Raw genomic sequence first — 11,945 nt, 5'->3', positions numbered from 1 at the left:
TTATTATAATTTATGCGGTAAGAATATTTCACTCATGAAAGGAAAATTATTGGTTTATATAAATTTATTAAATAGTGATTTATATACTATAATCAAAAAAAATTTTTGAATAATTTTGGAAATAACTTCCGTATCAAAGATTCCAGCAGACTGGAAAGCAGCACAAAATAAAATCATGGACTGAGATTTATCTTTTTAGGAAAAAAATAAAATAAAATGCTAGGAGTTTTTTTTTTTTTTAACTCTCTTAAAACTTTGGAACTATCTTCCAAAAAAATAAATAAAAATCTTCAGATTGCAATGAGTAGCAGCATCAGCAATTGACAATTCACTATGTATATGTTTCCTAAAATTAGACCCATTTTTACAGCTTAAAAAATGAGCACCCTATTGAATAAGTGCGCATAAACATTACCAAACTTAAAACGTTTGCAGATGGGCATAGATTTTGCAATTTAAACCAGACATTCGTTAGCGTGTCAGCATTAAAGCCCTTAACATGCAAGGTTTTTATCCTGTTTTTGAACACAGAATTTCTGCTTATAAGGAATGAAGCCGAGGGTTTTCTAGCTCTGCACAATGAATAGCTAAGACCAGTAGTGAAATCTGAAGCGGTTTGCTACCAGTTCGCTGGCCGCGCATGAGCAGTGCGCAACAAATGCACACTGCGCGCACGCACATGCGCAGTACAAACCAAAAGGAGAAAGGAGGCATGGGAAGGTAAGTAGAACAGCAAGGGGGGGGGGAATAGCTGTGCTGCGCAATTTAGATTAACTAGAAAGCAGGATTTCCTGCTTTCTAGCGATTTTAAATCATGCGGCATAGCTGATTGTTGGAAATACCAGTTCACAGGAACCGGTAGCTTTTTTTTACTACTGGTTTGCCCGAACTGGTAGTTTTTATCACTACCGGTTTTCTCAAACCGGTGCGAACAGGTCGCATTTCTCCACTGTCCGAGACCTTTCTAATGCCAACCAAGCACCCACCCACTTTTGATTCAACACTGAAGCTGCAAACCGTAACATCCAAGTAACAATGCAAACCTAAATTCCTGCCCAGCATTTGGACCTGGAAGAGAAAACAAAATTTGCATGTCAAAATTCACTCTGGAATCCAGGACTTTCTCTGCAGATTAACCCCTAGGGAGGTTTGCTGACTTAACAAAAACAATTCAGTTTTGCAACCACACGTCCAGGATCTGAAATATATAGCAAGTTCTTCTAAACATGTTTATTGAAACTCAAAAGTGGCTAGATTTGTAAATTCTTCAGGGAGGCTCTAGTCCAATGGTAGTCAACCTGGTCCCTACCGCCCACTAGTGGGCATTCCAGCTTTCATGGTGGGCGGTAGGGGTTTTGTCCGATACTGAAGCACTTTCCTTTTTTTTTTTTTATTTAATTGACTTTTAAAAAATTTTTCATAGCATTATTTAAAAACATTTTCATTAGGTTTTCATAAAATTTCCAATTGACAATTTAAATTTCTGAAAAAATACTATTTGTATAGCCCGCGCATGTTTAGTTCACGTTACGTAAGTGAAACTAAATGGCGCTATAGTGCGATCGCAAACAAAAGAGCCTCGTCCCAGAATAGCTCGTGCGTCTCCCCCCACACCACCCAGCTGTAACAGACAAGCAGAGCTGGTAGCCAGTGCCCACCCCCAACCCAATCCACGATGCGCGAGAGGCATGTGCAGACGACGATACACGGCACATTACGATGGAACCAGTGGATGGTTAGAAAATTTTACTACTAACAGAGATACAAAAGTGGGTGGTAGGTATAAAAAGGTTGACTACCTCTGCTCTAGTCTAAAAATATGGAGAAAATTATTCCTCCTTGGTTTCTCTTGCATTTCTACAACATAAATACCTTTGTCAGAAAGAATCACCAGACACCAATAAACACACTTCAAAATAAAGTTTAATTATGTCACAAATATCCACTTTGCACTATGTAGTATCATCACTACCAGTAGGCAATATAAAAAGACTTTCCAGCATAGGAAAACCACGGGAATCATGCGATCCTTCAGGAAGACGTACACACGCACACACACTGAAAGCTGCAAAATACTGGGCGAGACTCATTTTACCACAACATTCGATCACAATGCACCAAAATGTGTACTGAAAATGCTTATTAAGAGATAAGCAATCCGAATCTTGAGATTTAAAGTAATCCGCTAAACTTGGTTTTCTTTTTTTTTCTTGTTGCTGTTTTTTGTTGCCAATGATGCGATCAATAGAATTTCTTATTGGAATGGAGATAGCTGGAGAGTCTTTAAAAAGACCAGCTGACCCCTTTGCTACTTGGGGTAATTACTAACAAGAGAACAGAGTTCAGTGTCTATAATCATGTGCTAGTTTAAATTTCAAGTTTAGATCAAACTGAGATATCTTGTAACTGAGATACCCGTGGTTTGTTTGCACATTATCTTCTTTGGTGCTACCTGTAACAATATTTTTCAAGTATCTTGGTAAAGCGCACCATCAAATCCAACCACGGAATAAACCAGGCCTTGAAAGATAATGCTCCTAGAATTGTTAAAAGAGTACTAATTGCCCACATGCCTAACTATCTCCAAGTGTGCATTTTCAGAAGTATAATTGGTGCAATTCAACTCCATAAAAATCATTTCACTAGGAATTCTACTGTAATCATCATAGAAGGTAGAGTGTATGACATTTTCCCCTCTGATTCTTTGGCTGTAGCAAAGTCAAGACTATTTTAATGTTTTGCAATTGCGTAAATTATTCCTACAGAAGCATCCGAAGTAGGAAGCCATTCATACCTATTCAGTTTCCTGCCAATTTTAGAATTAATGAATCAGACACCCTAGGCTGTAAGAGAAAATCAAAATGGTCATCAGATCTGTAGTCACTGGTATCTTCAGTCTAGAGCAGGGGTGTCAAACTCACGTCTTCACGGCATCGTCACATGACGTATCGGGACTTTTGTCCGCTTCCCTAAACCGGGCAGGGGCGGAGCCAGCATGTGACGCATCCAGCCCGCAAGCCGCGAATTTGACACTCGTCTATAGAGGAATACTTCTCAACCTGGCAACTTTAAGGTGTGTGGACCTTCAACTCCCAGAATTCCTCAGCCAACCAAAGAGCTGAAGTCCCCACAATTTAAAGCTACTGAGGTTGAAAAATACTGCTTTACTCTAGAGGAAAGGCAGGAGTGGGATTTTGTTTTTAAAAAGTGAAAATGATAAGCCAGCACTACACAATCAAAGTCCTACCTCAACATACAATACATGAAAAAAAGATGGGGCTACTGTTCTGCAGATGCCTATAGCTTCCCATGATTGGGAACCTATGGCGCGCGTGCCACAGGTGGCACACAGAGCCATATTGGTGGGCACGCGAGCGTTGCCTTAACTGAGCTCCAGCGCCCATGCATGCGCCAGCCAGCTGATTTTCGAGCCTTCTGGGCCCACCAGAAGTCAGAAAACAGGTTGTTTCCAGCCTCCAGAGACTTTCTAGGAGCCTGGGGAGAGTGAAAACGGCCTCCCCCCCCCCAGAGGGCGAAAAACAGGCCTACCGGGCCATCGCATGTCAAAGCAAGGGGGGAGCGCAGGGGGGGGTCATGCGCACATGCACAGGGGTGGGGCACAATGAATTATGGGTGTAGGCACGCGCGCACACACTCCCTGTGCTCCCCCCGCTTTTGGCACGCGACAGCAAAAAGGTTAGCCATCACTGCCGTAGCCTTACACCGATCTGCTTCTTCTGGCTGTGCATCTGTGATATGGATCCGACTGAAACTCAGGTCTCTGCCCACAACATGTTATATTCTCCCATGCTAGCTCTCAGGTTTCTCCCAGAATTCAAGACCTTAGTAAATTGGAAATGGCTTTCAGCAGGACATAAAATCACAAGGGAATTCCCAACTTTTTTATTAAAGGGGGGAGGGGAGGGAGAAACCTGGAAAATAGCAAAGCTATAAAGGCAAAAAGGGTTTCTCAAAACTGGAGATCTGGATCACCTTAGGGCATTTGATTTTATTAGTAAAGACTTGCCTTTTGAAATGGTACTTGAGATTTTGACATTGATTATCAAAGCCAAAAGAAATGATGCAGTTGATCTGCGCATCCCTTGGTTCAGTGCAAACAGAAGAAAATTCAGATCATTAAGGGAAGTCTAAAGTCCAGAAGATTCAGATGCTATCAGACTGCGGTGGAAACTTCAAGATGAGGGAATAAAACAATACAGGGTGAAAAGTTCAGATGGGAATTGCTAAATTCCCTTTGCATAAGCATTTGCCTCATAAGTCAGCACTGTTGGTGGTATATTTATTTAATGTGGACATAGTAGCAGCTGCAAAGAATACACTTGACATGGTACCACCACCTGCTCTCTCGCTCACGTCAATTTTTTGGCTGTAATTTTAGAACCTCAAAATCATAAATTAGTTTCTGACATTCGTTTAAATCACCCCCTTTTTTTTTTCATGATCTACAGATGGGGAATGTACTAAATAGGGCAGAAAAAGACACATGCAGACAAAAGGACCCAAAGTGGAAGATATTATCAGCAACAGCATACTTAATCAGCATTCTATTTTTATTTTACTTTTTTTTTTTTTCTCCTTAAACCCCAACTCTTCCACCACAAGCAGTGAATTCTGGGCTCTTCCCCGCCAGTTCAGGCTACAGAACCGCTGCTTGTCAAGAAAGTGCTTGGAAGTCATAAGCAGCCCAGGGAGCAAGAGTTCAGTTGTGCTCAGCATCACGCAGTCGGCATCCCACCGCGGTGATGAGGGCGGCTCCTTTGCCGCTGCCGTCTTCCGAAAGCAGGAATGTCACGTCGCATTTGGGCGCCAGGTCCTTTACCGTTTGGTGCATGACCTTTGAAAAGCTGCAGAAAGCAGAGAAGGGGTGAAAACGTCCTTCTTCTACCCAACTGAAAATGGCACCATCATCTAAATATGCTGGAGGAGGATGGGGTGGGGCTTCACTTGACTTGCAGCCGGTGGCGGGAAGGTCACCGTCTGCCCGGTGGCAGGTGCGGTGGTGCATGAGAATCCCTGCTCTTTCCAATCTGTGACAATGTCACTCATGTACAAAAGCAACAGGGCATCTATTGCAACACAACACCCTCCATCTTGCTGATTTCAGATCAATTGTTGCATGCCCAGGTAGGCGGGATTTTTAATTTTATTTGTCTGTTTTATCACATTTCGACACCACCCATCTTACTGAAGAGACCCTGGAAAATATTTTTCCAACATTACGACTAAAATATGATGGTTGTGCAAATGAGTGGCCATGCATATTATGTAGAGCACTGATGGCGAACTTTTTTGGCACCAAGTGCCTAAACTGGGATGCACGCACGCTGGAATCCCGAAGACCAGCTGGCCGGGGTGCGTGCTGACCACTTAGTATTCAGGTTTCCGGCGTGCCAGCTGGTCTTCATGCGCGCTGGAGCACTGGAAATCTAAAGACCAGGTGGCCAGCGCATGCATGCGCACAGGCCAGCTGGTGTTTGGGTTTCCTGCGCTCTGGTGTACATGCGCACATTCCAGTTTCAGCACTCGGTGCAGAAAAGGACATCGGTGTTCGATAGGCTTGTTGGGTCAGGTTGCATCTGCACCAGCCAGCTGGTCTTTGGGTTTCCAGCACTCCCCCCATGCACTACAACCAGCTAGCCAGCGCAAAAACAGAAGAGCAGCTGGCAACGGCACACATGCCGATGGAGAGGGCTCTGTGCGCCACCTCTGGCACACATGCCATAGGTTTGCCATTATGGATATAGAATAATACCGTATACATTTTATACCAGGGATCTCCAACCTTAGTCCCTTTAAGACTTGTGAACTTCAACTCCCAGAGTCCCTCAGCCAGCAAAGCTGGCTGAGGAACTCTGAGAGTTGAAGTCCACAAGTCTTAAAGTTGCCAAGGTTGGAGACCCCTGTTTTATACAACAGCTTTCTCCAACCTGGTGTTCTCAAGATGTGTTGAGCCTGCTTTTCCTAGAACTGCCAACCAACGATCTTGAAGATTAACAATCTTGTTAATACAGGAATGCCTGGCAGAAACTATCCATGGAAAGCCAGAGGCACAGATTGATACGTGCTCTATGTCAGAGGTCTCCAACCTTGGTCCCTTTAAGACTTGTGGACTTCAACTCCCTGAGTCCCTTAGCCAGCTTTGCTGGCTGAGGAACTCTGGGAGTTGAAGTCCACAAGTCTTAAAGGGACCAAGGTTGGAGACCCCTGCTCTATGTACACAAGGATGTGGATGGAATAGGCAGGCACTTATTTTCAGGCACACAGAAACAAAAATGAACATCCTGTCAAATTACATACATCCTCAGAGGATGTAGATACATCCTCATTATCACTCAGTAAATAATGCTGGCGGAAGAGAGGATACAGTGATCACGTATACCATATTTTGTACTTGGAAATGGATTTATTATTTATTTTACTTGTTAAATTTATTTGCTGCCTAAATCGCCTTGGGGCTACTCTAGGCGACTTATGATAAATAATAAAAGGGAAGAAAATGAAAGGAGTATAAACAGAAATAAAATAATACAACTCATAAAATAAACAATGAAAAAGGAATACAGCAAGAATACATCACTATGATGACCAAAAGATGGCAGAATACAGAGCAAGGGGGCAGGAGATTATAAATTTTATATAGTAATGTATATTTAAAATAACTATAATTTATACACATGTGCATAAACCGCACATAAAAAAGAGCCACCTTGTGGTGAGATGGACACCAAATAAATTTCATAAATAATAAAAGAATAATAAAAGATGGCACAACATGGGAAGAAAAACACACCGTATTTTTTGGAGCATAAGACGCTCCGGACTATGAGACGCATCTACCTTTTTTGGGAAGGAGAACAAGGAAAAAAAGTCTGCCTCTGCCTCCCAGCAATTTGCCTCCTTGCAGCAAACAGCCCTTTTCAGTTTCAGCATAGCCTGATTAGCCCAAGCAGCTGATTGTCGGTTGGATCAGCCTTCCCAGGAGCAGGGATTGCCATAGCCTGTTGCCGCTTCCACATGCCGTTTTCCGCAGCGGGGATCGGAATGGGCAGAAAATGGAGCGTGCGGAGGCTAAAAATGGGATGTGGAGGCCGAAAATGGGGCACAGGGAGGCAGCAATAGGCAATGGCAATCCCTGCAGCCTGAAACAGCTGATGGTCGGGAGGCCAATCCAACCGACAATCCGCTGCTTGTGCTAATCAGACTGTGCTGAAGCTGAAACTGAAACAGGCTGTGTCGTGTCCCACCCCCACTCCGACGAACGAGTCAAGGAAGTCCGTAACAAACTTGGCAACGAAGCCTCTGCAGCTTGCCAAGTTCCTTCGAGGTTTATCAGGGCAGGCAGGAGTCCAAGTTGTGACTTCAGCGATAGGGTCCGATATCAGCAAACTAGATAAGACTTTGCTTGACTCAAGGTTGGAATGCCAAAAGCAGGTCCTTTATATAGGCTGTGGGGTGTGGCTCCATGACTCAGCATTTATCCAGGCCTGCTCTACCCTTCCTTCTGCTGGCGTCGCCTCTCAGATCTTTGGAAGCGAGGGTCCACCACTCTAAATTGTCTTCAGCTGGATCTGCTGTCAAGCGTCTGGGAAAGGGAGGGGTCAGAGGGAGTAGGCCCGGGTAATTCTACCACCTGGCTGGCTTCCTGCTCTGAAGGCTGAGCCAAAGGAACACACGCTGTATGAGTGAGGTTTATTGGGCTTCTCCTTTCACTCCTTGAATCCTCTCCGGGCATGGGGCCAGGGCCGGGGGCTGGAGTCATGACAGGCCGTTCATCTTCATTATCAGACTCGGAGTCTGATAAAAGGCCCAGTTGGAGACGGGAGGGGCCCGGCTGAGGAGAGGAGGGAGGACGAGTCACAACAGGCTGTTTGCTGCAAAGAAGCAAATTGCTGGGAGGCAGAGGCTAAAGGGTGGGGGCCGGCAGGTGGGCAGGGCTACATTCGGTGTATAAAATGCACCCAAATTTTCACCCTTCTTTAGGGAGGAAAAAAGTGCGTCTTATACTCTGAAAAATACAGTAATCTGTGATAGCTTTAACTCAGTGTGTCAACCTTGAACCTCCAAGAAAGAGTTCTATCTTGTCAGCTCTTCCATCCTTTGAAAACCACAATAAACTCACCATGAACCATCAGAACATCATCCCATGTTTACATTAACATACATGATGGTGGTAGTGATGATAAAGGTACTTGGAGACTGATTAACATTTCCCACACATGGCCTGGGGATTTAAACCATTCAGAATACAGCATATTTGCTCCTACCCAGACAAGCACACAAAATACTTACTGTGGATGAAGTTTGTATAGTGTGCCATCTACGCCCACAGTTATATCCAGATGCTCCAAGCCTCTGTTCTCCCTTATTTTATCTACAACAGCAGCCATTCCAGCGCCACACAGCTGAGCTGCCCTCCGCGACACAGCTCCACATACTGTCTTCACAATTATACTGTCGTCGCAAGTGCTGTTCAGGCCAAGCTGCTGGAGGATGGTACGGACCTGAAGCAACGCTAACCTATCGCTGTTGAGAAAGGCATGAAGAAGGCAGAGTCAAGTACTTGGACAAACTTTTCAAAAGCTAAGCATATCATTTGAGGGCAAAAGTAGCTCGGGGATCTCTGCCCACTTTCAATTATTAGGCGACACAGATTTGAAAGATTTCACGTATCTTTGCAGGCAATCTGCAGACTCTACACACTATATATATTCGGCTAATGTAATGGTATGCGGGGATGACCTTGGGAGGCAGGAAAGAGAACTGCAGACTGGACAGGCAAGGTATAAAAACGTATCTCAGCCTACAGAAGGAGGGGACGACAGAGAATGAGGTAGCTGGATGGAGTCACTGAAGCAGTAGGCGTAAGCTTAAATGGATTCCAGGGGATGATAGAGGACAGGAAAGCCTGGAGGAATGTTGTCCATGGGGTTGCGATGGGCCGGACACGACTTCGCAACTAACAACAACAACATTATGTGATGTGGTGTGGTGTGGAGATTAAGGCATCAGACTAGAAGCCAGCAGACTCTGAGTTCTAATCCTGCCTTAATACAGTCAGCTAAGTGACCTTGGGACAATCACGCTCTCTCAGCCTTAGGAAGGAGGCAATGCCACCAGTTTCCAAAAATCCTTGCTAGGAAAACTGCAGGGACTAATCCAGAAAGTCATGAGGAGTCAACACTGACTCGAAGGAACCCACCAAAAAAAGAAAACAGCCCCATACTGTTACCAAACTGTTTTCTTTCTGAGCTTCTGCTGAAGCAAAATATGTTCGTTCTGATACCAGAACACTGGTGTTACGGAAACCTGTTACGTATCCTAGAAAGACACTCCAAGAAAGAAAGTGGATGGTTTCCTTCAAATCCAATTAACCCCAAACATGGACACGTCTTGCCTCTTACTTGTTTCTTGATTTCACACGTTTAGGATCTTCCTGTGATTTCTTTCTAAGTACTAAGTAGCACTGATACCGGTTTTGCAGCTTTTGCAAAAATCGGTCAAAAAATCAGCTAGATCAGAGGTGGGGAAGCACAGCCCCTTTATGACTTGTGGACTTCAACTCCCAGAATTCCTGAGCCAGCATGGAGTTGAAGTCATAAAGAGCCATTGTTCCCTACCTCTAAGCTAGATGATGAGGACAAAGTATTGATGTGAGTTTGGAAAGAAAATGTTAAATGAGATACCTAAGTAACTGCTAATATATCGAGATAATAACAAGCTCCATTCCAGATATATAGATATATTGTGTGCACTTACCTCTCAATTTGGGAAAGAAACTTGGTTTCAAAAATGCCCCTCGTTTTCAATGTTTCTGAAATTTGACCTCTGAAGAGGAATCCTCGTTTTGTGAAGTCAATCAAAATGTTACGGACAATTTCCCCTAAATACATTCCACTGATCATCTTCTCATACCTACGATCGTAGATAAAGATACCAGTTCAGAAACACTGTTAGCAAGAATTGCTAGAAATTACCGTATTTTTTGGCCTATAAGACGCACCAGAGTATAAGACACACCAAGATTTTGAAGAGGTAGACAAGGGGAAAAAATGTTTTTGCCCTCCCCGGCCGCCAGGAGCACTCTGCAGGCCTCCCAAACCCTCTGTGCAGGCCCGTTGTTCGCAAAAATGAGAATATTCTATTCTCAGAACAATGATGACGGAGGCGAGGCAGGGTAACGATTAACAACTATTTATTAAACTAACAGACACCTCTAACAGTGACTCACTCTTTTCTCCGACAATTGGATAGCGAGTTAACGAGCAATTCCCTCAGTGCTGACAGCTCTTTTATAGTGGAGCTGTCAGCATCTCAGCCAATCAGCGTGCTCCGCTGTCCCTCAACTTTCCTGCCTTGCCGGTGGACCAATCGACTATGTGCCCTTATCACATGGCCGCTGGCTGTTTATAATACACAAAGTGTTTGGGAGGCCTGCAAAGTAGACTTCTGGGGGCTGGGAAGGGCAAAAATACAGTTTTTGCGAAAAATGGGCCCATTTTTGGCCTCCCAAAGCCCCCACGTGTCACATTTTTTGCCCTCCCCGGCCCCCAGGAGCACTCTGCAGGCCTCCCAAGCCTTCTCTGCGTCCCGTTTTTGCGAAAAACGGGACATCTGGGGCAGGGTTTTGGGAGGCCAAAAATGACTGTATTCGGTGTATAAGACGCACCAACATTTCCACCCTCTTTTTGGGGGAAGGGGAGGGGAAGTGTGTCTTATATTCCGAAAAGTACGGTAAGTGTTTTTATAGAAAACAAGATTTCTTATTGGATGACTTAAGAAAAAATGGGTCATTCAGCTCGGAACTGAATGGCAACTCTCTGCCCTTAGAAAGACCAAGGAGATTTTCTGAAAGGTGACATGCAAGCTTCATTCTCCTTTCTTGTAAGAATTTTTTTTTTTAATCTACTGCATTTTTCACATGCACATTGGGGAGGAGGATTTTTACACTGCTTCATTTACACGAAGCAAAAAAATGTAAAACCAATGCAGTCAGTAAACTCCTGGCAGTCCTCAAGTTACGACCACAACTGAGCCCAAAATTTATGTTGCTCGGGAAAACAATTAAGTGACTTTTGCCCCATTTTACGACCTTGTCTTGCCATAGTTGTTCAGTGAATCAGTGCAGTGGCTAACTTAGTAACGTGGCTGTTAAGTGAATCTGACTTCCCCATTGCTTCTCAGAAGGTCGCAAAAGGAGACCGCATGACCCCAGGATACTGCAACCATCATAAATATGAATCAGTTGCCAAGCATCTGAATTTTGATCATGTGACCACGGGGATACTCCAACGGTCGTAAGTGTGAAAAACAGTCCCAAGTCATTTTTTCAGTGTTGTCGTAACTTTGAACGGTCACTAAACGAATTGTTGTTAAGCCCCAATTCAGAAATCCATGTGATCTGAGAAGCCACATTAACCTTTGCCCCTTTCTCATCTGTTAATGAGAATGACAATCCTTCGACTTCGCAGAATTCCAATTCCCTCTGATTCTTCCTAAACGGGTAGTTCTCATTTAGCAAACACAAGAGGAACCAGCAACTTGATCATTAAATGCTCTGTAAGGGAAACCAACAGACATAGTATTCAGCCGGTTCGTACTGGTTCACGCGAACCGGTAGCGGAGATTGCAGGTTGGGCCTTCCCACCCGCTCTATGCTGTTCTATTTAGGCACAGTTTTGAGGCTGACTGCATGCGCGGAAGGTGCGCACGTGGGCAAAGTGCATGTTCAGAAGGCCGGGCGCATGTTCAGAAGGTGCGCACACATGCAAAGCAAGCGTGCACATGGTGAATCGGTAGCAACAAATGTGAAACCCACCGCTGACCATACTTAACAATATTACTTCAACTGCCCTTTGTTTAACAGACCTGTCAAGCTCCTAGGTGCAAAAATTAGTTGCAAAGCTACATTTTTGACACTGCCATAA

The 11,945-nt window shown here is 44.2% G+C and overlaps 1 protein-coding gene across 2 annotated transcripts in view; it reads right to left on the bottom strand.

Moving 5' to 3' along the window:
* Positions 1 to 1,905: 1,905 nt before the first annotated feature.
* Positions 1,906 to 11,945, bottom strand: part of HK1 (hexokinase 1) — a 71,294-nt gene continuing 61,254 nt past the window's right edge. For both annotated transcript variants that reach the window (XM_058187052.1, XM_058187050.1), the window contains 3 exons: positions 9,778 to 9,933; positions 8,311 to 8,544; positions 1,906 to 4,865 (listed from right to left, as the gene is read on the bottom strand). In XM_058187052.1, coding sequence (XP_058043035.1) covers positions 4,721 to 4,865; positions 8,311 to 8,544; positions 9,778 to 9,933 — 535 coding nt within the window. In that variant the 3' untranslated portion in view covers positions 1,906 to 4,720. The remainder of the gene's footprint in view (positions 4,866 to 8,310; positions 8,545 to 9,777; positions 9,934 to 11,945) is intronic.

The sequence above is a fragment of the Ahaetulla prasina genome, chromosome 6, assembly GCF_028640845.1.
Source record: "Ahaetulla prasina isolate Xishuangbanna chromosome 6, ASM2864084v1, whole genome shotgun sequence".
Taxonomy (NCBI): domain Eukaryota; kingdom Metazoa; phylum Chordata; class Lepidosauria; order Squamata; family Colubridae; genus Ahaetulla; species Ahaetulla prasina.
Note: the sequence above shows the minus strand (reverse complement) of the source record. Positions and strands in the feature narration are given on the sequence as shown.